General features: G+C 38.2%; 1 protein-coding gene across 1 annotated transcript; it reads right to left on the bottom strand.

The window, feature by feature from the left end:
- Positions 1 to 1,050: 1,050 nt before the first annotated feature.
- Positions 1,051 to 9,194, bottom strand: LOC103804976 (CD44 antigen-like; the record flags this gene model as incomplete). The annotated part of the gene is made up of 5 exons (XM_009077646.1): positions 1,051 to 1,146; positions 2,677 to 2,919; positions 3,825 to 3,896; positions 5,224 to 5,360; positions 9,029 to 9,194. Coding segments are annotated over 5 exons (714 nt in total), but the record flags the coding sequence as incomplete, so codon positions are not given.
- Positions 9,195 to 10,843: the final 1,649 nt, after the last annotated feature.

Here is a 10,843-nt window from a genome sequence, read left to right as displayed (position 1 = left end):
TATGTAATCCATACAATCGTTCTTCCTCTCTCCTGTGGTTTCTAAATACAGAGAAGAGGGCACCATCCCTCCAAGTCACATAGAGCATTTGACCATCTATCAGCAATCAACAAGCAATCAAGCAGTTCCTCACTCTCATAGGTTTCCCTGGTGGGGAAGAAACTTTCATTTCTATCAGTTCAATCTTTACTACAACATGTCTCTTTAGATCTCCTCTGTATAATTAAAATGTTCTCCCTTTAGGTTCACTTCATTTTCTGGGGCAAAGATCTTTATCACTCCAAACATGAGAAGTAGTGTGAACATATGTACATTAATTCCACTTTAAAATGTGAATAAGATGACTTCAAAAGCTTTTTATTTGTTGTAGCTCCTGTGCACTACATATTTGATAAAAACATCACAAGCAGATTTTTTTTACCTTAGTAAAGGTATTAAGCAGTGAAAATGGCAATTCTTCTTTTGAGCCCTCAAATCCTGTGGAGCCACCGTGGGCGTCAATTTTTTCTCATGTATATTGCCAACAACGAGGACAAAATTAGTCTTGGCAGTGCACAAGTGGCTTGGCAATTGGAAGTGCCACATAAAGGACTGTTTTGGTTAGTGAGACCATGGTTTTGACGTGGATTGCCCACATTCACAACCACAAATGTATTAGAAAAACAGACACTTTCATCACAAACTGACAAAAATGCCCTTTTTTACGTCAGAAATAAATTGACTCCAAGAGATAATTGGTTGCACTAATTTGTGGTGTCTCACAGTGAAAATAGGTGTGATAAAACTGTAGTGGGAAACAGAAAAGAATCTTTCTAAGTTCATGGATCAGCATTTAAGTAAACATCCTGTAAATGATTTTATTTCCCTTGTCCCAGAGAGTGAAGCTCATTTCTGACTTAACCAGACTGGAAAGTACTGTCTTTCAGTGTCTTTCCAATACTGGACATGATGTACATTATTTCACTACTTACCAGAATGCCCTTCTGGAAGAAGAAAACAGTTTTAATGCAATCTGTATTTAATGTAATTAAATGAACAAAAAAATCTTACTAGTACTCGCAGCATACTGGTCACCATCTCCTTCATGGAACTCATCCGTTGCTGTCCCCAAAAAGGTGTCAGGTGATACAGATGAAACTTCATGATCTGTATGGTGATAGATAATGATTACTATTTAATTAGCTGAGTTGCAAGACAGTACTCACAACTACTTCAATTATTCTATACTGTAAGCTTCACTGCTTCATATATTGGTCCAAGAGAGAAGAAAGATATAGGTTAGGTTCGTCACATAATTCAACCCCACATAACCTTACTTTACTAACATATTAAGGAAATCAAAACAGATTATTTCAAGAGGAGAATGTGATAATGAACATTCTGGCAATACCTGTTCATGTGATGCAAGATCTAATTGTACCTGTATACAATGTGCACAGGCATTCTAGAGCAATGAGTGAAGTTATTTGTACTCCCCTCTACTGAAATATGTTCTGAGATTTAGTCAAAATACCTCTGCATGCAAGCAGAGCTGATTGCAGTTGTGATGGCAATCAATTGGAATACACAGCAGACACTTTGGGAAATAGTTCTGATCCTAATTCCTTAGGGGGAGAATGTTAGGATCTACATAACATGTCATGAGTATACCACCAGTGAGAATTTTATAATCCTAATGCTTTGCTCTTTTTTTCTTCTATTTTTTATTTTTTATTTCAGTATATATGTTGAAGATAGTGATGCAAAATACTGGTATCACAGAATCACAGAATCAGTTGGGTTGGAAGGGACCACAATGGGTCATCTGGTCCAACCTTCCTACTCAAGCTGGGCCATCCTAGAGCACATGGCACAGGATTGAGCATCCTTTACTGGTAAGTTAATGGTTACTTGACAAAAAGCCTAGAGCCACACAGTAAACTTTACTGTACTTAGAGGATGACTTATATTTGTACCCCTTAGGTTCAATGGGCTCTAGTCTTTCAGACCTCTCATCATTTCAGCCACACAAGCAACATAAAAAAATGAAAAAAATACTTAGAAAAGAATACAGCATTTGTATTTGGCAAAGCTCTATGAAGTTGGTTTTACCAACTGAGTGAAGAAGTTATTAATAACATTTTAATTTGACATTTTTATATCTCTGTGCATTCTGTAATATGCTCTAGTAAGAAGAAGATGTCCTAAAAAAACTCATGTACTGATACAAAGAGAAATCACTTGTAAACTCCTCCTTGTTCTTATTATTTAATGTCAATTCATCCTTTGAGAGAATAGATAAGAATGTTATTCTCTCTACATATCCATACCCTCAGCCTCACTAATCTCTGTGTATTCACTGCTAGGTAACTTCTTGAGCTTTTAACGAAACCAATAATTTAATTAGAATAAGAGCACATTCTTAGAAACATCAATTCTCAACATTCTGGAAAGGTTTATGCAGGAAACTATGCTGATGTGTGGCTGCTTCATACTCATGTGCAATCAAAAAAGTCCTTACCAATTCAGAATGCTTCAGTTTTCTTTCAAAGACACACATTTTCTTTTTTTGTTTTTCCCTTCAAGACACAGGTTAGAGATGATGCTTCTCAACCCTTCATGATATCCTTTAACTACCAACATAATCCTTCACTCAGTTCTATTAAAGAGGGCATAGTGACAACCTACTGTCCTTACCATAATCTCTTCCAGGATTTCCTTTTTCAAACCACCCATAAGTATGATCTGGCAGCTCTGAGGCTGGAGCGGCGGTTCCATAGTACGACGGGCTGGATCTCCTGATGGTGGTATCCATGGGAGTTGTCTCATGAGTTGATCCACTACCTACATTGTCATCATCTGCACCTGAAGTCGAGGACTCTCCACTGTTGTGACGTGTGCCATCTCCGTTATAACGTGAGCCATCTGGGTTGTCAATGACTGTGGAAAGAGGGAATTAAGCAGCTAATATCAAGGAGATACATAGCTATATTTCAGTAATGCTGAATAGTTTTAGTCCTACAACGACAAAAGAGAATGGATTCATATCAGTTCATCATCTGCACCTGAAGTCGAGGACTCTCCACTGTTGTGACGTGTGCCATCTCCGTTATAACGTGAGCCATCTGGGTTGTCAATGACTGTGGAAAGAGGGAATTAAGCAGCTAATATCAAGGAGATACATAGCTATATTTCAGTAATGCTGAATAGTTTTAGTCCTACAACGACAAAAGAGAATGGATTCATATCAGTTCATCTTACCCTACAACGACAAAAGAGAATGGATTCAAACCAGGTCATCCATTTTTACCATCCTATATACCCTGACTAGAAAATACATCACTAAACCATGTCTAGTGTGTATATGCTAATTGATGTATTAGTTGAATATACAGGGCCTACCCTGCACCACATATTTTGATCAAACAGTTTGATTTTAACATAAAATCTTGGCATTTGTAAAGTTTTAGTATTGGAACAAATAACTGATTATGAGCATTTTCTTCCACCTCCAGAAACTTTGCTAACAAACAGCTCCAATGAGATGTAAAAAGGTTGCTGTCTTAAGCAAAGTCCTATATGTCAAAGGGATATTAGCAGCTCTGAGGTGCCAAAAAATGTGAAATACTTATATGAAAAATGCTGGTAGCATCTTGAGACAAACTGAGCTCCACAGGATTTAGGGGAAGACAAGTGACTAATTGCTTTAATTTCTGTTGAACACCTCTTGACTTCTTTTTCTTATGTTCGGCTTTATGTTTTAATATTAGCAAATGTTGATGTTAAAAAAGATAATCACATACTAAAAGTCATGCAAGTGCAAGTCTTTCTAATTGGTACAGTACCTATATCATCCTGACTACTGAGCAAAGAAGTATCCAGTTTTTCAATTGCCTCACACGCTGTGCCCCTTGTTTCTGTCAAAGAAGGAAAATAGGAACTATTAATTGGAGAAAATGGATAAATAACCATATGTATACCCACAAACCATCAGCTTCAGATGAGGATAAATTTCCAAACAAAAATTTCCAAATCAAACATTATTCACTGATGTACCTATGTCCCCTTTTTGCTCCTTCCCAGGAGGGGCACTTCAAGATTGTTCTATCAGTTACCAGTAAGATTCTCCATTTCCATAACCACCCCAGAAAATGGTTGCAATCATTATCAATTAAACAGCCTTATGACCCAGTTTCTATGCAGACAAGCCCCACTGTCAGGGTAGCAGGGGCAACTCTAGTCTTTTCTAACTAGACAGACTCTGCCCTCTCCATGAGGGTTCTGCACAAGGTAGAGTGTGCCCTGGTCCGGTGAGCACTGCTTGTTCCAGTGGGTTGAAGTGTCATGGTTGTGTGTGAGTCACCTGCTCATGCTGTTGGAAGAGAAAAAGCCTTGGGAGGAGTTATAAAGCTCTGTTGGGGATGGCCATCACTGTAGCAGCAGAATAGCCATCCGTGAGTGAAAGAGAATGGCAGCTCACATGATACTACGCCAATGAATGTCACTGCCAGTCAAATCATCAATTAATTTTCCCCACAGCTTTCTGTAAGAACTGCTTTCAGACACTTGAAGTCAATTCAGATTTTATCTTCAAATAGTGTCCTACATCTGTCACAGATTATCTGCATTTTCCTACATATTTACTAAAATATTTCCAACCATTAAAAAGTTCGAAGCCTTAGAAAAAAGCAGGCTGCTTCTGACCCACACTGCTATCTAACTGCCTAATATCTGAATGGAGAATTTCCTGAGAGCAAATAATGAATGAACCTACTAAAAGGAGAGCAGCAGCCATGTCCATGGGCTTGGGATGGCCATCACATGTCTTGGAGCTGCTGCAGGTGGCAGCCACTCCGAGTATTCCTGAACACAAATAACTGCTGTTGGCTATAGAAACTCATGTGTGCATGAACAGAAGAGCTGAGTGCCATTGCTGACAACAGTTATGTCTTTCTGATTCACTGCAGCAGCAGCTCACTTCTCTAACCCATGATAATGAACTGTTCTGAAGCTACTAAGTTAGTCCCAAGGGCAGAAAATTGGTTTAGTTCAAAACACACTAATAAAGAAATAGGTCAAATTCATTGCTGGCATTATAGATACACTTGTAGAGGATGACAAAATGTATTTCTTCTCAGCTGAAAAGCAGATGATGTTTATTATAGAAGCCCACATTCAAGTACCTATTACATGTTCTTTTTAGCTAATCTGTATCTAAAATATATCATAAAATCATCCACATACCTGTGGCATTGTAACAGTATGCATCGTACCGAGCACTTGTATTGGCTGAAAGCTTGGAAATGCCTGTATTATTTCCTGCACAAAGATGATAGGGCTTGATTCGTGGGATAACAACATGCCCCACTACAAAACCATACCTGTGAAGAACAGAGGCAAATAAATCATGTTATTTACTAGAGCAGATGGCACCTCAAACATGAAGAAGCTACAAAGAAGTCATTATTTTCTAAAAGTCTAGATATTATCATAGAATCCATCGGGTTGGAAAAGACCTCCAAGATCAAGTCCAAACCTGCTGTTGTTACTAGACCATGGCACTAAGTGCCACATCCAGTCTCAGCTTAAAAGCCTCCAGGGACAGTGAATTCACCACCTCCCTGGGCAGCACATTCCAATGCATGATTTTTTTGTTTCTTTTTCATTCCCTTTTTGTTTGAGGGTTCCTTTCTCACACGTAGCTTTATCAGTCTCCAGCCACTCAACAGTGTTTTGCACAGAATTTCTAGAGCTAAACCCATTAAACTAAATGAGCACCTTATTAGCTAGAGCTCTAGGTTCCAGAGCAAGGCAGTGAAAGTGAGGGAGGCAAGTGCACTTGTTGTTTAGTGGGAGGTTGTATTACCTGACACTAAAGAGTAGATTATTTCTTCTTCAGGGTTTCACACTTACACTGCTTTAACATAACATACTGCTCAGTGATATTTCACAGTGTTGTGGGCTCAATTTATGGTACCTGAGCAAATTTTTACAGTGATTGTAAGACACATCATATTCTGCAAAAACTGTCAGCTTAGTAAAATAGTCAAATACAACACTCATTCATCCACAAATTTTAACTGTATCTTTCAGTTGAACAATGTGGTTATTATGTACAGAACTCATATATTTCAGTGAGCAAAGCTATATAATGCACAATGCATCGTTACTGTTTCGCAATCCTGTAATATCTGACTGATCCCAATGTATTTAACTGGGAGATGTGACCGCAATCCTGTAATATCTGACTGATCCCCATGTATTTAACTGGGAGACGTGATAGAATGGTAACAAGAACTGGGGTTTGGTTCAGGTTTCATTTCTTGAGAGGTATGATTTATCAGGGAGAAGTAAATGTCACAGCTTTGCAGTTTTTTATCTATGAACATCATTCCACTTACATGTCTAATGTGCAGATACTTGCAATTCTGAAACTCTCTTGTAGGTGGAATTATAAATTACTTTACTCACACTCCCAACTGAGCCTACAATGATGACACTTATAAACCATTATTGACCTACTTGTGTAATGTTCTGTCGATTCATGTTATTCACTCCCCATTCCACATGTATTCTGGCAATTATATGCTGTATATTTTTCCTTTCCTACTCAAGCTTGATAAGAGCCAAGGCTTATTGACAAGGACATCTAGCACAAGATCAACAAATAAAAGGAAGAGGGTGGGAGGATTGGCCAGAAGGAAGGGAGGAAGGAATCCTATCTACATGCCTCACATGTCCAAATCTGTCCTCTGGCAAACTGTGAATTAGGGAAAACTGTAACACTAATGAAAAACTACAGCTCCTCACTGCAAAAAAAACCCCTCAAAACACCACCATTCCCTCCTCTCCTTCTTTCAATTACCTATATATTTTAACTTCAGAAAATACTTTCCATATTGCAGAATACTCATAATTAGTAGTGCAAGAAATCTCTACCCCCAGGCATTAATTAGGACTTTATCTCTACATACTGTGCAATGCTGAATGCTATGTATGCTCATATGTTAATGCCAGAAAAAAAACATGCCTACTATTTTATGAAGGACTATTTCTTCAGAGTAAAGAACTGCTTCCAGTCTTTATGTGGTACATTTAAATTACATTCCCACTTCTCATGGAAGAATCTTCCAGGAATTCTCTGTCCACTGTTCCCTGACACTATTGTCCACATCTTTCACCACCATAAAACTTGTGGTAATGAACATATGCTGTCACCAAAAGCAGTGCATGCCATTTATATGTGTGAGAATCTTTTCAAGGCATGGCACATGTATCTTTCCATGCTTACAAACTGCCTCATATGGATTTTTAATTTGAAAGGAGCTTTATTCCACTCTCATGGGCTTGTAAGTCAATGGGAAAGAACATTCATGCATTAGGCATTAAAAAAAGTAAAACACCACTGGCTAAACCGAAGTGAAGCAATTCACAGGAAATAGTTGCAAGCAGTACTGATGTCATTAGTATTTCTCATGGTACCACAGTGAAAGTTTTAAACTTTTGGAGAAATGTCCACAGAATTTCACTATTCCAGTCAGTTAGAAGATAAATTCCATTTTTCCCTATTTGCTGTTTAATTTAGACTGCAATAAAGTTGAAAATCTACTGAAGTTTATTTCAATTCCATAATGGTTTACCAACATGAATCTACTGGACTGCAGGGATCATGCACTGGTGAAGTCTGAGATCCTGAGGGAAATGGGTCAGGTGAAGAGTAAAGTCAGGACCCTGAATTTTAGGAAAGTAAACTTTCAGGACTTCAAGGAGTTAGTCAATAGAAGTCCCTGGGACACTGCCCTCAGGGTCAAGAGTGCAGAACAGAGCTGGTGGGTCTTCAAGGATGCTTTCCATAGAGTGCAAGAGTTCTTGATCCCCTGTTGTAAGAAATCAGGAAAGCAAACTCAGAGACTAGAGTGCAAGAGTTCTTGATCCCCTGTTTTAAGAAATCAGGAAAGCAAGCTCAGAGACCAGCATGGCTGAGTTGGACCCGCTGTCAGACTAAAGGACAAGAAGGAAATAGGCAGGCAGTGGAAGTGGGAATAGGTATCCTGGGAAGAGAATGGGACACAGTCCAGTTGTGTAAGGATGGGGTGAGTAAGGCCAAGGTACAGCTGGTGCTGAACAGGGCAAGGGATGCAGAGAATAATAAAAGTTTCTACAGTAAATCACCCAGAAAAGGAAGGCCAAAGAAAGCATACCCCCAAGTTGAGGAAGATTGGCAAACTGGTAAAAATAGAGAAGGAGAAGGCTGAGGTACTCAACAACTTCTTTGCCTCAGTGTTCAACAGCAGTCTCTCTTCCCATACCTCTCGAGTGGATGGACCACAAGTGAGGGACTAGGGGAGCAAAGTCTCTCCTACCATAAGACAAGATCAGATTTGTGCATTTGTTGCCCTATGCATCATTAATAACTGAGGGTAATTAAGTCACTTAACAACATGGTTTTGGCTTTTTTAACAATCACTATAACTGCCTTCAGAAAGTTCTGTAACAACATGGTTTTGGCTTTTTTAACAATTACTATGACTGCCTTCAGAAAGTTCTGTGTTCACAGACCATAAGAAAGCACTAACACTGTGGCCATGTTTTCACTGGGATGTCAAGAGTTCATCCCTCAGAGTAACACTTTTTATTGTTCCTTGACAAGATAGAGTTCCATATACTGTATATATCATCTTCAGCCTTTGGCCTTACATCAGGTCCTGACTTTTCACATACTTATCTTACCAATGATTCAGTGACACAGTATGATCTGAACATCTTCCTAATTAGTTTATTAGACTGCCAACTTTTTAACTTTACATTTTATCTGCGAGAGGTTATGATTTTCAAATATAATTGGTAAAGGCTACATGCACCAAGGATTTATTTATTACTGGACCCAGAGCAAACATACACAGCACAAAGATGTTTTGTTCATTACAGAACATAACTTACTTAACTGATCCAGCCATTTTAACAGCTGGGAAGTCAAGTGTAATTATTACAGTGCAGCATGAATGGATGGACTTGTCACAATATATTATTTTTTCATGAATTTCTTTACCTGCACGTTTCAAATCCAAGCTCATGAGCTCTCTTCAACTGCTCTAGTGTTGCCAAGGTACTATTGAGAGCTCTGCAGAGCTCGACTGCTTCCGATCGTGTGAGGCTGTAGCGACCATTTTTCTCAACATGAAAAACTCCTCCATATCTGCAACTTACGTTGAATTCTGTTATCAAAAGAAAAGAGAAAAAAAAAAAGGTTTTACAAATTGCTTCTCTGAAACCAGGAAATGACTTATTTTCAAGCACAAACCACCACCAAGCAGCAGCTACCAATTCATTCAGAAAAAGCACTATGCCTTTCAACCACCATCTTCGTTCTTCCCCCTCTTTGGGCTGAGGCACAAGCTAAGTCTCCAGCCTTTTTTAAAATAACAATACAACATGCCTTTGTGAGGTATCTAGAACTTTTAACATCCTATTAATGATGTGCAGAAAATATAAATACTTGTCTAAGTCTTGGAATCTACATTACTGCAAAACTAACTGAATACTCAAATGTACTTGAAAACAAAATATTCAAACCAGAATTTTTCTAAGATGAAATGGTATATAATAAGAGCTTTTATGATCATAAGTTCCTTAATTATCTTACTGTGATCTCTTCACAGTGTATGAATCTATGTGACAACTCCAAGTTTCAGAACTAGTTCAAGTAACATGTTCCTGTTCCTTGCTAGACAAAGGCAGAAAATGGTTTTATGTTGCATGATCTCCCTGAGACAAAAACTATTTGCATGACCTACATGAAACAAAAACTAAGCTGCACAGATAGTCTGAACTAGAACAACATCATGTTGTTAAACACTCCCTGAAAGATAATCTTTAAACTCTTCTTATTCAGCCAGCTTGGGCAGATAAAGTACCAAATATACATTATATAAGGGTTCACATGAATGGATTTCTTGCCACCTGTTCATTCACCTTCACAGTATTTCTCTCCATTTTGAAAGGTCTCATGCTGAATTCATGCTCATGCACAAACCTCTTACTGCCAACCCACGTCAGCATTTCAATATGTACTGCATCAAGTTTAATGTTAAAGGATGTCCTAGATGGATTTAAACTTAATAATAGTGTAAATGTTTGCAGATGGAACTAACTTTCAATGGCAAACAGTATGAGGATAAAACTTTTGTACAAAGTAAGTTAGGTTATAGAGTTATGTTGTACAATTTGTTTTCCAGTCTTAAGCTTGCCAATCCTGAACAAGCAGTATTTGAAAAGCCTGCATGAGTAGAGCACCTCATACCAATCACTGCAGACACTGAATGAAAGGCATAAAGGCTAGAGACTCTGAGGAGATCATACTCCAACTCATCATTAAGCTGGAAAGATACTGCAACTAGTGGGAAAATGGTATAAGCCAAGGAAAGTCTGTGACTGATAACATGAGAGGAAACACAAACATTCAGTTGTCACCTTTTTAACAGGATCAGCTAAGAAAGAGTTAATGATAATCATATCAATAATAGCAGTAACAATACAAATAAGCATAATGATGTGCGTGGAGAAAATGGGGAAGAAACAGGACACTTCAAAGCAATGTGAATTAACTTTGCTTCTGCCTCACCTTTCCCTCAGGAGAAAAAAAGTGGCTGCAACTCCAAACTAGAATGACAAGTGCAAAGCACACTTAATAGGAGTAGCCTATTATTACCAGTGAAGAGAGGAGCATGACTCTTTTTTATCTCAATTTTAATTGAAGTTCCATGTGCAAGAAAAGAAAAAATAGACTAGTCTTCTCTAAATATTAAAAGAGTGTGTCTGTTACATCTATTTTAAAAAAAAAGTCATAGAATCAACTGGGTTGGAA

Source organism: Acanthisitta chloris, unplaced genomic scaffold, assembly GCF_000695815.1.
Source record: "Acanthisitta chloris isolate BGI_N310 unplaced genomic scaffold, ASM69581v1 scaffold10110, whole genome shotgun sequence".
NCBI classification, from domain to species: domain Eukaryota; kingdom Metazoa; phylum Chordata; class Aves; order Passeriformes; family Acanthisittidae; genus Acanthisitta; species Acanthisitta chloris.
The sequence above is the reverse complement of the archived record's forward strand: the minus strand, read 5'-3'. Positions and strand labels throughout refer to the sequence as shown.